General features: G+C 31.1%; 1 protein-coding gene across 10 annotated transcripts in view; it reads right to left on the bottom strand.

Moving 5' to 3' along the window:
- The window catches only part of LOC107438736 (uncharacterized), a 75,880-nt gene that overhangs the window by 9,088 nt on the left and 47,678 nt on the right, over window positions 1-19,114 (bottom strand). For 4 of the 10 annotated variants that reach the window (XM_087159367.1, XM_087159368.1, XM_087159365.1 and 1 more), the window contains exons 3-14: window positions 18,508-18,622; window positions 15,930-15,989; window positions 15,361-15,616; window positions 14,826-14,899; window positions 12,699-12,759; window positions 10,650-10,699; window positions 8,970-9,089; window positions 7,152-7,266; window positions 6,965-7,068; window positions 5,617-5,686; window positions 4,209-4,270; window positions 1,394-1,438 (exon numbers count right to left, since the gene is read on the bottom strand). In XM_087159367.1, coding sequence (XP_087015493.1) covers window positions 1,394-1,438; window positions 4,209-4,270; window positions 5,617-5,686; window positions 6,965-7,068; window positions 7,152-7,266; window positions 8,970-9,089; window positions 10,650-10,699; window positions 12,699-12,759; window positions 14,826-14,899; window positions 15,361-15,616; window positions 15,930-15,989; window positions 18,508-18,622 — 1,132 coding nt within the window. The remainder of the gene's footprint in view (window positions 1-1,393; window positions 1,439-4,208; window positions 4,271-5,616; window positions 5,687-6,964; window positions 7,069-7,151; window positions 7,267-8,969; window positions 9,090-10,649; window positions 10,700-12,698; window positions 12,760-14,825; window positions 14,900-15,360; window positions 15,617-15,929; window positions 15,990-18,507; window positions 18,623-19,114) is intronic. The other 6 variants (XM_087159370.1, XM_087159371.1, XM_087159373.1 and 3 more) reach the window with 3 other exon arrangements.

Below are 19,114 nucleotides of genomic sequence, written 5' to 3'. Positions count from 1 at the left end.
TGTAGATCAGATGTTTAAATACACCAACTCTTGACTATGACGCTTGCCCCCATTTGTCCAATTTTCTGCTTATGCACCAATCTTCCATGTGCCATTTCCTTGTTAACGAACAAAAAAGAACTATGCAGGTGAAACACAGAGGACTGACAGAGGTCTTGAATTAGTTTTGAGTTTGAATCATGTTGTATGTTAATATTTCTGTAATGAATGGAAGAAGAAAATGCGAATTTAACCCTCTCAGGATCGGCAGAATGAGACAGAAGTTCTTAACCAGGTCCGCGCTCTTCGGAAGTATACGTACTAAAAAAATACGTATATTAATTAACATTAGATGTAATACGAGAACCGTATTGTAATCACGTTTATGTGATTTTGGTCCGGTAGAGTCAGGAAGGGTTGCTTTATATATGATATTTTAGGCTGTGAAGGGACAATCGCTCGAGCACATATCACAGTCCTGAAGGATTTAAATTATGTTACAATCCCATTTTTTCAAGGTTTCTACAGACATATTAAATTGATTTACTCAAATAATTTCAAGCAGAAATATATTCAATTGAATTGTGTGGTTCTATTGTTAACGTATGCCTGTTTAGGCAAAGGGGGAGCGATTGTTCTTGTTTTCCAGTGGCGCCATCTATGGCCAAGAATTCGACTTCTGCCACACTATACATCACACCCGTTTATAGGGCGGACCCATTCATACATCCATTCATTCATCCACAGATCGTAATTTTGACCTGACTCAGAGAACGATCGATCTCCAATCTAGTACCCTCGGAGGTTTTGATTTGTTATGGGAACATGGAGGACTTTTGCGACTCGACAGATTTAACGTGCATCAGTCACTTAACTTCACGGGGGAGTCTTCGGCCGGCGGGGATCGAACTCACGAACTTTCGAACATGTGTCTAGCGAGTGTGGGTCTATTGCTTTTATAATTATCATTTTAAAAATGATTGATAACCAATGGGAAGAAAGGAAAAATGGAGTTTCTCTTCCTTTATAACGACTACTACTGCTGCTGGCGAAAGTAACCTAGGATGCTGTCAGTGTTATCTATAACGGTGTTTGGAGCGGTTATTTAAATTTTTTTTTTGTCTGATTTTATGCAAGTGGAGAAAATTGTTGATTGTAGCTGAAAATAAATAGTGCAATAATTATTTGCTGTTGGGCTGCTTGATCCCTGTGTGACTGTCTTTAAAAGGACACATTCATTTGGTTTAGACACTAGATACAATGTAATGGCTTCCAAGTTGCTAGTTACATAAAACGTTTCTTTTTTTTTTTTTTATCAAAGTTTAAGTAAGAAAAGGAAGTAAAGAGAAAGCGGGAGAGAGAAAAAGAGAGAAGATAAGCAAAAGACTGCATCAAAAAAATGATAGAAAATTACCGATGTTCCTTTGTTCATCCCCTGAGGTTGTCGAATTCGAACAATCTAAAATAATGAACCTTAAATAAAGAACCTCTGATTGATAATTGTGTTAATGCTGTCAATCGAAAAGCCATCAGATAAGTGCACCCCAGGAGAGAATTTAAGAATTAATGTATGTTTCTCTGATTACAGTAAATTCTACTAAATTATTTACAGCATCAGATAGAAAAGTTTTTTTTTCTTTCCAAAATATTAACTCATAGAATTTAGTTAATGTGATGGAAACTTGAAGAAAAATAAGAATTTTTATGTTAGTTGCAAAACATTTTACAACAACTAGCATTCAAACTAGTCATTCTATTTATTAATTTGTAACAATATGTTTCCCTTAAGATTTGTATTTATGCCTAATAAATAAATAGAGATTATGTAATAGATATATCGTTAATCGATGAAAAAATAATTCAAAAGAACGTGTACAGAATTATTACTTCAATACTTTATACAGAAACATATTGCTCAGTGAAGTTTTTGAACGATATATAAGACTTAGGTATCTGAGGATATGTATATGTTGATATTATACGAGGGTTGCTATTTATATTTCCGGCCTAATAATGAAAAAACAAACATGTAGGATCGAAATTGGTTTTTATTGTTTTTCAAAATATTCTCCATGATGATCAATACACTTTTGCATGCGTTTGAACCAATTTTCAAAGCACTTTTTCCAGTCCGATTGAGGTAACTCCAAAACATGCGTTTTGAATGCATCAACCGCTTCTTCGGGGGGCCGAAAATCGTTGTCCACGTAATTTATTTTTGATGTGTGGGAATAAGAAGAAGTCATTGGGTGTCAAATCAGGGCTGTACGGCGGATGACCCATCAGTTCGATCTTTCGCTCCGTCAGAAATGCCTTTGTTTGAGTCGATGTGTGAGAGCTCGCATTGCATGATGAAGAATGATTCGCCTGTTCTTCTGCTTTTTTTGAATTTCTCCGATGACTTCTGGCAAACAAATGGTCATGTACCATTCAGAATTGACCGTCCTGCCTTGCTCTAACGCCACTGTTGCCACATGACCGTTAATGCCGAAGAAACAGGCACTCATTTGTTTCGATGTGTTTCTTCCTCGAACAACTTTTGTTGGTTTTGCCTCGTCTTGGAAGACCCATACAGTTGATTGCTGTTTTGTTTCCGGCTCATATGCATAGATCCATGATTCGTCACCTGTGTAGATGTTATACACAGCCTTTGATGTACCTTGAACGTATTTTTCCAACATTTCCTTGCACCAATCGACATGAGCCTTTTTTTGAGCGCTTGTCAGATTATGCGGGATCCAACGCGAAAATTTTTTTTTTTTACGCTCAAATGTTCATGCAATATTTTATTGATGCTAGTCATACTAATGTCCAAAGACGCCTCTATCTCACGGTATGTCACATGACGATCTTACTTTATCAGTTCACGCACAACATCGATCTTTTCTGGCACAACAACGGTTTTTGGACGACCTGCACGGGATTCGTCCTGGATCGAACATCGACCACGATTAAATTCGTTATACCAATTTTTTACAGTGCTGTAAGATGGCGCTTTATTGCTGAATGAAGAATTAAGTTCATCGAAGCACTCTTGTCTTGACAATCCACGTCGAAAGTTATGAAAAATAATGGCACGAAAATGTTCACGATTCAATTGGGTATACTATAGCCTACGTCACAGATCGTGTTATTCCTACTAAATTTAACTAGTAAACAGCATTTTCTGCGAACCTGATTTCTAGCAACAAGTAAAAGCATCAAACGAAGTGTCTTGTTTATAAGTCGCTACTCGCCAGGTTGGAATTGTATTAGTCTAGTTCCTTTGGAAATAATTTATATTGTTGTTTTACCGAAGCTTATGAATTTAGTAAGCATATTTAAAACTCTGTTTATTAATTAAACTAAAAGGTAAATGTTATTCCTAGTAAGTGGAAGTAGTTGTGCTTTTTTCATATTATACCCAATTCCATTTTTTGAAAGAGAAGAACTTTTCAATTTACTGTCAACAACACAAATGAAACTATAATGGTAAATCGTCTGCTGAATTTATGTTTAAAAATATCAAACTTTCGATTAAAATCGTCTGCGGTCGCCTAGCAACACTTACTGTTGTCAAGGCTAGAAATATAAATAGCAACCCTCGTATAATGTCAGTATTGAATAAACATTTTAGTTGGCGAGTATGAAGTTAATTTAAATCTTCTCGCTGCTGTGGTCAAATAAGTTGATTTTAATTGGCGTTGATTTAAACTGAAAATTATTTAAAATTTTAACTGAGTCATAAGAATTGGAAAAATTAAATAAGCTTGATGGTAAAGGAAAATATTTTTTAAAATTATATAATACTTTATTATTTTTTGTAGCATGATCAAATAGTAAAGTTGAAGTTTTCTTGTGTAAGATTTGTTCAAAGTTGATTATTTTAAAGCAGATTAATGTTCAAAATCATCATTAAAAACTTTATTTAATGTTTAATGGTACATGTATCATTGCCTATATTTTACTAATTGCTTATATTATTTAATTTTTGAACAAGTTATTTCTAAACAATGCAAATTACTTAGTCTACTCTAAAATCAACATTAGTATAGTTAAGATTGATATCGGTACGCTATGTTAAAATATCGTATACGTTTGATACTGAAACAAATGGTACACACAGTTACTCCGACAACCAGTAATAAACTGCGTTAAAAAATGAATAAGGTAGAATTTCATATTCATTTAAATTAAGGAAAATATTTTCTTTTTAGTTAATAAAGATTTCATTAAATGTTATAACTTACCGGTTCTTGAATTTCTAATCGTTCTTGTTGATCTTTCCGTTTCTTCTCCTCCATTCCTTGTTCTAAAAATAAAAATATGGTATAGTATAACTAAATCCTTGAATCAATGTACAGATGAAAGTTGTCGGTATAAATCTGTAGTTATTAGGAGTAACTGATTACATTTTAATTTTAGTTATACCTGAATTTGGTACTCTCGCCGCTAGTGTTTTTAACTGGCAAACCGATCGAGAGCTATAACGATGGTAATTCAAAAACGGCAGAGAGTCGAAAAAAAGCTCACATAAAAGAATAGCAAACCAAATGTTGACATTGAATGAGTTGGCTATTCCATTTTTTAAAACTGACTTATTTTAAAAGTCAAATAAATTTATGTGTTCAATCTTCAGTATTATCATTGGAGCTATATAACTCAGTTGCATGTTATGCTCATTAGGATTTATAGCAAGATCTATCACTTAAATGATTGATCCACTTGTTTTGAATTCATGAAGCAATTTTAAAGAAATTAATTTAGAGCTGTAACTTAACTTTGTAACTTAATTTAAAGCAGCAAATAACCTAATTTTTTTTTAAATAATTAAAAAAACTACATTGTTAAGTGATTCCGACAAGATGAGAATATATGTATGTTATTTTTTCACAAAAAACCTCCTTCGTTTTGCGAAAAAACTTCCATCCTTTCATTTCACTGAAAAAATGTGAAATAAATTGTAAAGATTGTTGCAATAATGATGAAATAGGGTTTTCAATCGGCAAAGGTTCGGTATACTATGCATAATGAGGACTTTAGACAAAAATAATCAAACTAAATTTTATTAGAACCTTAAGCTTAGAAAGAGTGAAGATAAATAATTTGAAACTGTTTAGGTGATGAACAGAGAGACGTCTAAGTAATAATACAAAGAGGGTAAGGGCTATTAACTGTTATTATATTTAGGAAGTACTTATTTTGTGGGGATGTTGCTTACCAGAGGTTTATTTCTGCTTACTTCTACCAGAAGATGTAACTAAATAATAAATAAAACTAAATAATATAATAAAACTAAATAAAAAAAATAAAGCAAACCAAAGAGCTGTTGTAGAATAAATATTATATTCACTCAGAGTTTTAAAATGTATTCGTAATTTTTACATAATCACAGTTTAATTTCATAATTACTTTTTTTGAAAAGAACCCTTTTCTGAAATGAGGGGCCCAAAATGTAATTTTATAATTATTTTAAGAATAGTCATCCTTTTATCAATAAGATAATTTAAACTAAAAGTAATCTGTTACATTTCGATTCGTCTGATGAATATGAGGTTAATATATAATGTCCACGTCTTTAATGAAAATTAAGATACTAGAATAAAACGAAATATTACTTTGTTTAAACGAAATTAGCCTGTTAAACATAATAGTTACCTAAAAATTCTTTATATTCTTGTTTTGCTTCTTTACTTCGTTTTTTCGGGTGTCCAGTCATTGACCATCCCTAGGGAAATAGAAAATAAGACAAATAATTAGAAGAAAAAATACTGTTACATCTGATTTCAAACGACCGAAGCAAATACGTTAAAAATTTATGAGTATTTAAAAAAAGTTTTTGAATCCTGTTTTTTGAGTTTTTATTCAATTTATCGGTCAGTTTGTTATAGCACTACAGAAATAAAGTTATATTCTTTCTTTTTTTTTGTGCAATTGTATTCCTGTGTAAAGGTTACGCTGTATTCATATCTGGCAACCGGGTTGGGCAATTATTTATTATATGAGGCAACGCTGAAAAGGACGTCGGCTATTCAAATCTAAAGACTTGAGCCCGATAGAAAATGCACGGGGCTACCTTGGTAGATCAGTTGCTTCCTTCAGTTCATGAGCGGTCATTTCACAAGCTGAAACAATGGCTACTTTATGTCTGTTTTTCGTTTTCTATTTCGATGTTTGACAATTTAATTGGCAACATAGATAGTTTATGCCCCAATGCATTGCAGTTAGAGCTGGACGCATTCGTTAGTAGAACCCATTTTTATAATGTTCTCTAGGGTAATTTTGCATATAAATCTGTGACATAGAGTTTTCCTTGAAAAGGGAAATTTTCTGTCAAGTATGCTTTTATTTTTTGTTGAAAGTTATGCTTGTGTTTAAACTTATGAAAATATTTACGTTGCATTCAATGAAGACTTCTTTAATGTACATTTCCCCATTTATTTTGTTACTATGTTAATTTCTTTTCAAATTAGACTCAGAAACTAGGTGGTACCTTAATTTTTAAAAACATAATAAAGTAATAGAGTTGTGAAAACATAATAGAGTAGGTAGGCGTACACTGCCATGCTTTAGTGTATTCTTATCTCTTAGTGATACCACTGTGGACGCATCGCTAAGACACGGTTCCCAGCAGATCACCGAAGTCAAGCATCACTGGCTGCGGTCAGTGTGTGGGTGGGTGACCACTTGGATCAGTCTGCGAAGGGTCCGAGGATGTGCAATATCGGTCCTCGTTAAATTGTTCTACATTAAAGTGTTCAACTTCGCTTGCAGGTCGTCGGGCTTCCAAAGCAAGGGAGCCATCCCCTCTGCAGAGGATCAAAATTGCGATGGCATGTCTTCGGATCGTCCTCAGGAATGTTTTCCAAACCGTCGCCAATAGCCCATTGCGCAGCTCTAGTGCGACGTAAATAAAGTACCAAGTACCAAGTTATCTCTTAGTGTGGACTTTATTTATTTGTTATTTTGAAACTAAAGACTTATAAGACATGCAAGATTATCTTACCAATTTTTCTTCGAAAGGCTTTTCGTCTTCCCGTACAAATGGTGCTCCTGCTCCAGGCTTTCCCCATGGATTATAAGCATCTGGAGTGTCATCTATATGGGGTCCTAAAATAATTAATAATTAAACAAGTTAAATGATAGTTTTCGTGTTTTTTTCTCCATTTTTTAAGAGAAATAAGAATATTTACCTAATGACTTTATATTCTTGAGAGTATTGCGTAAACGTGCTTTCGGGCGTCCGCTCTCTGTCATATGTGGTGCACCATCCCCACCTCGATTTTTTCTCATCCCCCATGGCATTTCCTGCAAGAATGAAATTTAAAAAAAAAACGCATTCAACTGCTATATATTTATTGTGACAAACGCAAATCTAAACAACAAGACGTCTTGTCACAAGACGACTTATTGTTTATGTTATATTTGTTTTTCGAAACAATTTTCATTTTTAAAGTCAAGTCACTTAAAAACGTTTTTATTTTAACTTATTTGAATTTTTTAGTAAATTTTATAAATTAGTTTTGAAATAGGTGACAATTTAAAGCAGTTGATCAATTCCATAATATTGTATAAAAAAGTATAACAGTGAAGAAAATGCCAAAATTATCTAACGGATTTTTAATGTCATGGAGAAAAAGTGTATGTACGCATAAGAAGATATAAGCATCAATTTTTGTTTAATTTTATCAGAGCATGAAAAAAAGAAAAACTCTACTTTTGAGCTATTCCCCTCTCAAAATGATGCTTTTTGATGCACTCAAACAATTACAGAGAGTTTTGTATATTTTCAACAAATAAAAAATTGAGACGCAAGGAGCAATAGAAATTAATCTTTTATAAACATAAAAAATTAAATTTTGGTGTAACTAACGCAAAATTGCTATTACATAATATCTTCAAGAGAAACTCCTGTATGGTGTTCTTGCTGCCAGCTCCAAACTGTGCTGACGATACCGTTCGAAAACAGACTGAAAAGTTTAATCGGTTTTCATCTAAAGAGAAGAGTGGAAATATTCCATCGTTCTCTTTTTGTTATAAATAAAAGATTTTGTGTAGAATTCGAATGTTTTGAAAACAAAATTTTCAACAACCGACCCAATTTTTGGATTTACGACTACTAATATTCAACTCCGTAGCCTTGTAATTTTGAATCCAATTTAGAAAACAAGGGAACTCCTGGATCAAGTATTGGGGAAAATTTGCCTTCATGGAAGACTTTCTGATGGAACTAATCCGCATTTGCGTTATATGGAGAGGAAAACCACGATAGCATCCCACGGTTATTCTGACGGCAAGGGGACTCAAAAATATTTTTTGAGTCCCCTTGCCGTACCACTGAGGATATTTCACGTCAGCATTGTGGTCGGTGCAAGCCGGATGCGAAATTCGTATAGACCAGCCATCGCCGGGATCGAACCTGGTTCACCTCATTGAAAGGCGAACGCTCTATCCCTAGAGCCATCACAGCTCACACTACATGATATACCGTATAGTGTCAACTAGTCACATCTATTTACTCAACTAACTGTTTCCGTTAAATGCTGCTAGAGGGTGCTGTAGGCAATTGGGCCAAGAGAAGCTTCAATAAACACGTCGTTATAACGTCAGAGTGGATCGTCCTTAAGTATTATAGTTCATGGAATTATTATTAAATAAAAATAATAATGTCATGTGAAAATTATGATTTGTATCAATCTAAAACTCAACTGTTAAGCAATTAAAAACTGTTAACATTAAACGATGAGCTTCTCGAAAGCTGAAGAAATTTGGAACGGGTTCCAAAATTCCGAGCCGCACAACGGATCCAATATTTTATTGATGGAAATGTCAATACCAAATGACTAACATGAAAATCTTTACTTTTGAGATCAAAATATTTTTTTCGGAAATTTGAAGATTTTTTAAGTTTTGTGTCCTCTTCAATTTCAAAATGCTTTATTAGTATTTTAATCAGTAGTTGAGAATCATTTTAACAAATAAATATAAATGATGAGTTTAAAACCACTTACCAAACCAACATCGTGATCTGGAATTCCTTCTTCAGCAGAAGGGACAAATTTATGCCTCTGAACGTTACCCTGTTTGTCCCATGCAGGATTACCAAATCCTTTACCCCATGGATCAAAATCCTGTGGAAAAATCGAGCTATAAATCGACTTAATGATGAAAAAAGTGTACAATTCAAACTACAATAATATTCCATTTCAATACACAAACTAATACTATTACAACGCATCTCCAACAGGAATTAAAAATTCTGATATTATCTGATATTAAAACTGATATTATCTGAGGACAATATCTGATAGGAAATGAATGTTTATTCAGTTTTTGAATAAAAATCTCGGATTAGAGTTTTTGTTAGTTAACGAGAACGTTAAGTTCTTAAATTGGCAACCAGCTTCAAAAGGAGTAACTTTTACAGTCTTGAACGTTATGAGTATGCGTTTAAATGATGGAAATTAATCCGCCATATTTTAGAAAAGCTACAGGATGATTAAAAGGTATAATGTACACTAGTGGACAAAATTAAGAGATGGAAAGCATTTTCGCACATTCATTCGCACATGCAAGATACCCGCACACCGCTCCATGTATTTGACAATGGTTCCGTGAATGCCCAAAGGTACAGGCAGGAGGTCCTAGAGTCCTATGTGTGTCTTTTCAGTGGCGCTGTTGGCCTTTAGTTCATTTTTATGGACGACAATGCGCGACCACATAAGGCTCTCATAGTTGATGAGTATCTGGAAAGCGAGGATATTCAACGAATGGATTGGCCAGTCAAATCCCCTGACCTGAATCCTATTGAACATGCTTGGGATGCTCTTGGGAGAGCTATTACGATGCGCCAACCCCCCCCAGAACCATTCTGGAGTTAAAAATTGATCTGGTAGAATAATGGGAGGGTCTTCCACAAGTCCTCCTTAACTCCCTTATTAACAGCATGCATACTCGTTGTGCATGCTGTCTGTCTGTCAGGGGTAGGATTAGATGACCATACACCATACTAGAGGCAACACACACTGTACAAGCCTCAATTTTATTGTCATCTTTTATCCTTAAGTTCAGACTACATTGGATTTATTGGCAATAGGTCTTGTTAGTGAATTGCACTTTCATTTTTGTTTTGCATACTTTATTATCATGGAATAAGCTATATCCATACCAAATTTTATTTATTTTTATTCAGTATTTTTTGACATATTTGGGAAAATGTCTTCCAACTCTTAATTTTGTCCACCAGTGTATTTTAAGCAGTAAAATTAAACCTTCTTTTCAATTAACAAAGACATTTTTGAAATAAATATATGGTTACATTCCTTATAGTAAACAAGGATGGTAGGCCCAACGATGAATTTTAAAAAAGCCGCTAAGTACCATCATGTATGTTTCATTTTAATGTATCGTTTTTAAATATCTCTTTTCAATAATTGTTTTTAAATTTGCTGTTTATATGACACTTAAAGCTTATATATAAGTTTCATTTCCAGTTTTCAGTTATAATCAAGAAGATAAATAGGGTGTAACAAATTCAAGTAAAGCCACTTTGATTAATAGACTCAAAGGAAACCAATGAAACTAAATGTCTTTTCCTCCAAGCAGCAAAGAGACAACGAAATACCAAAAAAAAAAAAAAAAATCAAAAAAGTGATTTAATGTTAAGCTAAATGAAATAGTACATCACTTACATCACTGTTCGCCACATTTCTTCTAGGCCTTGTTGACATAAACATTGGATCTGTAAAATATTTGAAGTAACGGACATGTAATAAATATAAACCAATTGTTTTTAATGCAGAAACTTTTATATAAAAAATTAAAATTCATAAAATTTTTTTAAGAGGCTAATAAACGGTAATACATCGAGTGCTTCAATGTTTTCGAAGGAATTTTATAACGATCCTTATAACATGCATAGATTATATGATATCTATTTATTAAGTTAATAAAATATAAAGCCAACTAAATTATAATAATTTTTAAGTTCAGTGCAACGGTGCAAATGCTAAAAAATCTACGTTCATCAAGTTTTGAATATTGCTAGTAAATAATTGAAAATAAATGCTATTACTAACATTGATGCAATTATTAACACTTATGCTATTAGTAGCACTAAACACCAATTTAATTTCAAGTCTAAAAATTATTGGGTGGACCGAAAGGCTCAGATCAATTTTGAAAAATCATTGAAACTCAACGCAATTAAATTTTGATATTTATTTATTTAACACTACAAGTTTTATAAATTTTTTCTTCCTTATTATTAAATTAAACAATAAAAATTAAAATGAATAATTTTTGAAACTCAGTTTTCGAACGAATTTTATAAATGTTTTCGATATTTTTTATACTAATTCTAGAAATATGGTAAAAAACGCAAAATGAAAACTAGCACAAATGTTCAAATTTTTGATCGCTCTCCTGTTAAAATATTTTGATTATGCTTGCAAAGTTATATCATTTAAGAAAAAGTAAGTTTTTCCGTCTGGTTTTATAATCTAAGATAAGGTTTGTACTAATTAATTGGCTTAATTGAGGTAAAACTCTCAAAACATTTTGATTGCATCCTAGTACGTTGAAATCCGATCATTCCATAAAGAATTATATATATGTTTCGTTTTTCATTTTGAGTACTGTATATTACTCCCGCTATTTACCTTTGAATGTAGCTAAATATATACCAAAATAAAGAAGTGCTCAAAAAATTTGCAGAAAACTTAATTAAGCTACTTACCATTGTATTTAGATACCTTATTCCAAAATTTTCAGATTTTCATAAAGTTAGATTTACGTTTAAAGATCAATGTGTTTGCATTGATTTTCTATGTTATGTGATAAATTATTCAAAGTAAAGCAATTGAAATTTATGATGCAAATGGTAATAAAGCTATAAAAATAATAACAAGATCTGTAAAACCATAAAAAGTTGTGTATATTGAGGAAGTATATCTATATTGTGTAATATTAAAGTTTTCGCATTATAACTCTATGTCTTTGTGAAGCGTTCTCCACAAAATCGTATTTTTTTGACTTTAATATCAGTATTTAGTTAGATGATCTAAATTCCCGTTCTTAAAAACAAAATGAGTAATAAAGTTAAAAGAAATAAAACAAATATATTTATTGTTATGATTTTTCTTCTTTTTTTTCTTTTGACAAAAACGTTATGCCTTAAGACGCATGGCAATAAGTGTTTAACACTCAATATTGTCTTCTGAGATAGGTTAATAATTACAAATTATATATGTACGAAGGACAATAACTGAATCAGCTTATATCATCAATCATTTTAAAATGTACAGCTATATATCATTAAATGTATCTTTTGTGTTGTTGTTCTCATCCCCATGACCAGCAGAGCTAGATCAGGTCCATGAGCTCGTTCACTCCAAGAAAGTCTAGCACCAGCAGGGGAGCAGCATAAACGTTAAAAAAAAAACCTATTCTGATTTTTAGAAGATTAGTCTTGCTGTTAGAAAAACTTCGGAATTTGTTCCGGATCAATAGTGTTTATTTTTATTATTTGGCAAAGAAAATATTAAATACAAGTGTATTTAGGTTTATATAAATTTAAAAGAAATTATTTAAAAAAGAAAATAGTGTGTGCAGCTAAGTGACTATAGCAAAACTTGCAAGTTGCAGGCATCCAACTTATTTTCTAAGTAAAAGGGTGAAGAAGAAGTGCTGACAAAAGCCACACTAGAGGAGACTGCCACAGGCGAGAAAGTCTACAATACCTGAATGACATAGATAAGACCCACCATTGTCAGTTTCTTTCCCAAACGGATACAGCTCTTTCTACAAAAATGTTCAAAGAAATATTGTTAGATCAACGAAAAGAAAACACACTCTAAATGTTAAAATATTAAACACCAACAGAGCTTTCAATTTTGTAACATACACCGAAGAGCCATTACATTATGACCACCCTCCACCATCTATAACAATGGGCTCTCCCAGGTTTTCATGGTTTCTCGTCCAGGAACAATGTTTTCATGGGGCCCATAATCCTCATAGAACAGTGGTGGCGAACCTTTATGCACCAACGTGCCATTTTTTCTAAAAAAATTGTTTAATTTGGTCATAGACGTGCCGTCAAACAATTTTGACTTCGTGATTATTGGGAAAATAACACTAAATACTATCAACTCAAAACTCTTTATTTGCTATGAAAAAGAATACATTTCGCAATGTCTCAGTTGCGCGTAATTCAACTTAAAGTAACATCAGTGTGACTTCTGTTGCTGCAGATTAGATGACAAATAACTTATATTAGGTTGTAAGATGTTATTTTAAGCAGGTCTGTTAATTTTTTTTGCTAGTTATTTATTGTTAGCTTGTTTTTTTGGTAACTAACTGTTTTTTGGCATTAATTGTAATTTTTTTGTCAATAATTGTTTATTTTTTTATGTTTATTTCTGTGAATTTTAATTTAATTGATAAATTGCTTCAGAGTGAACTTCGTGATCGGTGGCGTGCCCAAAATATTATGTGGCGTGCCATAAATGGCACGCGTGCCATTGGTTCGCCATCCCTGTCATAGAACACTACCTGACGTCTGTAAGCTACTTGAACATAGTTGCAGACCAGGTTCACCCATTCATGGCAACAGTTTTTCCTGTGGGGGATGGTGTTTATCAACAGGATAATTCACCATGTCATAAGAGTCGAATCGTCATGGATTGATTCGAGGAACATTCCAGTGACTTTCAAGTCATGTCTTGACCCCCAAATTCACCTGACCTTAATCCAATAGAGCATTTGTGGTCCTACTTGGAAAACCAAATTCGTGCTGCCACGCTACCCCCTCGCATTGTGAGAGAATTGCAGGACCAGTTGGTGAGCGCTTGGTACCAGATACCTCAGACTACCTATCAGCACCTTGTGGAATCAATGCCACGGCGGGAGCAAGCAGTTTTGAGGGCTAAAGGTGGTTCTACATGTTATTAGCAGGGTGGTCATAATATAATGGCTCTTCGGTGTATACATTGTGCTAAAGCGTTTCAAGAAGTCCTACACAGAACATTTCGAATCAAAATACAGTAAAAAGTACCAGGATTCAGGGTGCCAGAACTTATACTGTAAAATCCATTTTTACAGCAAAATTTGACGGAACAGAACTGATATACTCTAATTTTTACAGTATTATTTATTGTAAAATCGCTGTAATTAAATAAATATTTTTGTAAAAATTACAGTATAAAATTTTAGGGTAAAAATATATTTTACTGTAAAAAAAAAAGATGCTGAACTCAAGATGCCAGTACTTTTACCGTAATTTTATCCGGAATTTTTTTCAGAGTAGAAACATTTTTATTAATTCTTTGAAACATTGTGAATACATTTTAAGTAGATTAAAGTTATTATGAATTGACAAAGCGAAACAAAAAATTTACTTTCACTGCAGACTTCAATGCCGATATTTATTTTAAAAAATCTTCTTTCTTTGAAACTTTTATTCTTCCTATTACTGTGTTTAGACACTGTTATAGTGCTGAAAAGATCTTCTGTCTCTCCTTCCTGTCTTATTTAAAATATGCTTTGCTTGAAAAAAGGTGAGCTTGATGCTCAGATGTTGCCCAATCGTAGAGAATTTTCTCGTTATTCAAAATTAAATGGATATTACACAAGCCATTACACAAAACTTATACAAGCCTTAATTGATTGTTTCAGTTTGTTTTAATTTAATTATTCATTGAATCAAACAAATTAATCTAATTTCAAGAAAATAAGTGTTGTGCCAAAAAGTGTTGTGGCAAAAAGTGTTGTGGCAAAAAGTGTGCTAATTTTCTTGCTGATATTGGCAAGTGACATTAGAAACAATAACAGCATATCTTTTATTAATAAATTTATTTTGAACCTACCATTTCTTCAAATTTTTTATCTTCCCATTCTTTCTCCTTTTCCTTGATTTGTAACTTCTGTTGAATCAACTCGTCTGCAAAGTGAATGATAAAATTTAAAATGAAAGAAAGGGATTCATTATTTAAATAGTTAAAAATTAATCAGGAAATTAGGAAAAATACTTAATAGAAAATTGAATGGCAGTACGTGTACACTAAGAGCACTGCGCCATGATGTTTGGGAGTTCTTAAACAGTTTCTATTAGGACTTCCTGGGCGATTTCAAAATAATGCTTGTGAGTCCAACAAATATTTTTCAACAAAAACGTTAATAGATTTTGAAATTTTTTAAACGATGCATAATTTATTAGGAATTAATTAGTTATCTAAAATAAAGGAAATAAAAGGAAACCCCCCTCCATGAAACATCAATGCTTCATGATGGATATAAAAAAGGATATATTCTAAAATTATGTATTAAGAGCGCTGATTAAGTAAAACCTTATAATTTATTACGATGGATGATTACGAGAATATTTTGAGTTGCAAGACTTACCCAAGTTCCCTCTATAATTTTCTTTGTCTTCTTTTTTATACCTCAGATGGTTTTCAATACTTAATCGTACATGCTGAGTGTCTTGAAATCTGATCGCAGGGTCACCAGTTATTTGTGTCCGTATTGTACCGGAGTCCGTTCTATTTGGAGCTCCATTACCAGGGCGACCAAACTTTTTTATGAACCCTTCCATTGTATCATCTTCATCTTCTCCTGGTATTCTTCCTTCCGGATAAACTTTTCTTTTGGGATCATCCTGAATAAAATTTTCATTAATGAATTGACATCAAATAAAGAGAGAAACTGATGATTTAAATATAATATCTCGTTTTATTGTTCTATAAGCCGCTTCGCTTAGTGGTTTGTGAAATATATTTTTAAAATGATCGAATTAGAGACATACTATAATAACTCTAGTAATAAGTCTAGTAATAACTATGTCTAGTAATAACATAACTCTAGTAATATCTATGATCGAAAAAAATAAATAAATAACTAAAAATAAGTATTGTGGATAATACTTACATGAATACCTACATTTAAAAAAAGTAATAATATTAAACTTTTACCGGTTTAGCTCCGGCTCCTGGTTTTCCCCAAGGGTTGTAAGACTGTAGCATTTCCATATCCTAAAATGATATTGTACGCATTATTCTGATCAAGTTTACAATACGAAAATAATATTACCATAACTAAAACAACTTCCTTTTCATTAATATGAAATCATATATGGTGAAAATATATATTAAAATGTCTCCAGGCAATGCAAAAATTAACTAACTCTTACAGAGGTATAATAAGGAAAGAATTTATAAGTTTTGCTGTTTAAAATAACATAATTAGTCATATCTGCTATCAATTATGCTCGTGATCAAATAAATAAAAGATTACGAAAGGAAAAGGATTTTTAATTGAGAATAAGTAGTCTTAATGATTTTATTATTATATTTGATAAATAAGAAAGAGTTTTTTTTAATAAATTTTTGAGCAAAACTAATAATTTTTGTACAATTCTCTTATAAAAGAAATGATTTCATAAGGATTAAATAAGAAGTTCGTTTTTTGATCATGTTTGATCATATTTTAATTGTTACGTAAGAAAATTACAATACCGTAATAAACTTTATTAGAGGGAAAAATTCCTTAAATCTGTGATAGGCTTAGCTATTCACGTTAAATCTATCATTGTTAAAAATGCTTCGATATCAGAAAAAATATTGACAAATCAGGAAGTTTTCTTTCCAGATCAATTAATAAATTATCATACAACAATTTTTTTTTATAACCGTCGGTGAACAGCCGACCCAATTTTATGGGTTTTTACGACAAATTATCTGAGATCATTGGTTATGAATATGCAATGTACAGTGTATGCAATTCCTGCCTGCATGTTAATTTAGTCATTTATTCAGTGTGCACTTTGTAATTCATTTTGTTCTTGCATAATAGTAAAGTTCTCACTAAAATCCACCTGGTGACTACATCTCGTATTCGATATTTGATTTTTGCTTTCTGGAAAGTAAAGATATTGCGCTGTTTTTATGTAACAATGTTTAAAAAAAGTTTTTTCTTTCTCAATAGGGTAAATGCCTTAGTGAGTGTTAAATTAAATTTAGAACAGTTTCAAGGAATAATATATCCCATAAATACCACTATTTTTACGAATAATATAGTAATTTCATATTTTTAATTGAAGTCAAAATTTGGTAGTTCGTTAAAAATTTTAGAACAAAGCTGAATTAATATTTACTGTCTTTGATTTTACTAAAATTACAATGAAATTCGCTGTTTTGGGAGAAGGACGCCGAACATAAAACATAAAACCAACAAAAAAGGAACATAAAACCAAAAAAAGAAAAAAAAGAAAAAAAAAAGAAAAAGAGAAAAAACAAAAACAAATTTACATCCCTTTACATCGATTGCTGGTCTGAAAGATCACAGCTCAATATTTTATTACGGTCTGAGTCATATTTTAGTGGTCTTGAACCAACATTCCAACGCTAATTTTGAGTCCTGACATCAAAAAATTTTGTCAACATTTAAAATTTAATTTCCCTTCAAAATTTTTATGAACTTCTTTGTAAAAAGTTTAAAAATAAATACCTTTGAAATTAATAATGTTACCGTGTAATGTTACCGTGTAATTAATAATGTTACCGTATGATAATGAGAAGACACAAAGTTTAGAAATATATCCGTTTGACCTCTCTCAAATATATTTATATCTAACGAATGTCATTTACAGAATTTATTTATTTTTTAATTCAAGTTCTTGATTTGTTACGGCTTTAATATAGATATGCTACGCCCCTAACACAAAATACGCCCGTAACAAGTCTGTAACCCAAATTTTTAAAAAAGTTGCTTGCTTGGAAAAATTCTGCTTAAGTCATTTAACTTGTTACTAACAATGATGAAAGGATCAAAAAAAGAACTAAAAAAATATGGCTTAATTTTGACAAAAAAAAAATTAGCAATTAACTTTCACTTAAGTTTTGTTACGTACATAGCAAAAAGTTTGGCAATTCAAATTCTAAAATTACCAAAAGTACTTTTTTCAAAGAATTACTTTTTCTGTACATAACTATAGTGTTATGTTATTAAGAATAATCAAAGTAGTTAAATGCTGAAAATATTTTATAGAATATTAAAATGGAGTGCTTAAATATTATCTTTGTTTCACATAGCTAATGGAAAAAATAAAACCTGAGTTTTGAGTTGAAAAGAGAGGTATTCATCAAATGCTAATAAAAAAATAAGCTCATAACATGAAACTATACATTTTGAACTTTAAAATGATACAAAATATGTTAAGTCTGCTAAAGTTTAAAATTTTAGTTTACGTTTTGTTGAATTACCTTTTAAAGAAATCTGTGGAAAATTAACAGCTAAATTTTAACAATTAACTAAAAGTAAAATGCCGTTTGAAGTTTGAGAAGGTTTATTCCTTTGAAATGTGATGTCTTTTAGTTGTTCTTATGAATATGACTTACACCTTTAGAAAAATATTTCAGAATGTGTAGATGATAGAATATAAATTATTTTCTTACTATAGAAATATATTCAAAAAGGCTTTCATTTCATACACTTAAAAAGAAGAAAAAAAAAATAGCCTAAGAAATGGATCATGTATTTGTATTTTCCTACTCTTTTCCTTTCTTCTTCTTTTTGTCTTTTCTTTATCTCTTTCTTTTCCATAACTTTTATTTTTTCTTCTTCCACCATCTCCTTCTCTTTTTGTCGGCGAACAATGTCAGCAGATCTGAGAAAAAATCATTATTAAATAAAATTAAAACTATATATATATATATATATATATATATATATATATATATATATATATATATATATATATATATATATATATATATATATATATATATATATATATATATATATATATATATATATATATATATATATATATATATATATATATATATATATATATATATATATATATATATATATATATATATATATATATATATATATATATATATATATATATATATATATATATATATATATATATATATATATATATATATATATCGATAGCGATAGCTTTTAGTTTTAAAAGAAGTTTTTGAATGATGAACTTTAATGAAATGTATATTTGATACGTAATTTTTTAAACTCTAATTTTTAATTTCATCCCTTAAATGCATAATTTTTGATTCCTTAAAAAATGAAGTCATACATTGCCAAAATTGAAAGCAAAAGTCCTATAACAACTGAATAAATCGTTCTT

The sequence above is a fragment of the Parasteatoda tepidariorum genome, chromosome 3 (genome assembly GCF_982258835.1).
Source record: "Parasteatoda tepidariorum strain Cologne lab strain chromosome 3, Ptep-v5.0, whole genome shotgun sequence".
Lineage (NCBI taxonomy): Eukaryota > Metazoa > Arthropoda > Arachnida > Araneae > Theridiidae > Parasteatoda > Parasteatoda tepidariorum.
Note: the sequence above shows the minus strand (reverse complement) of the source record. Positions and strands in the feature narration are given on the sequence as shown.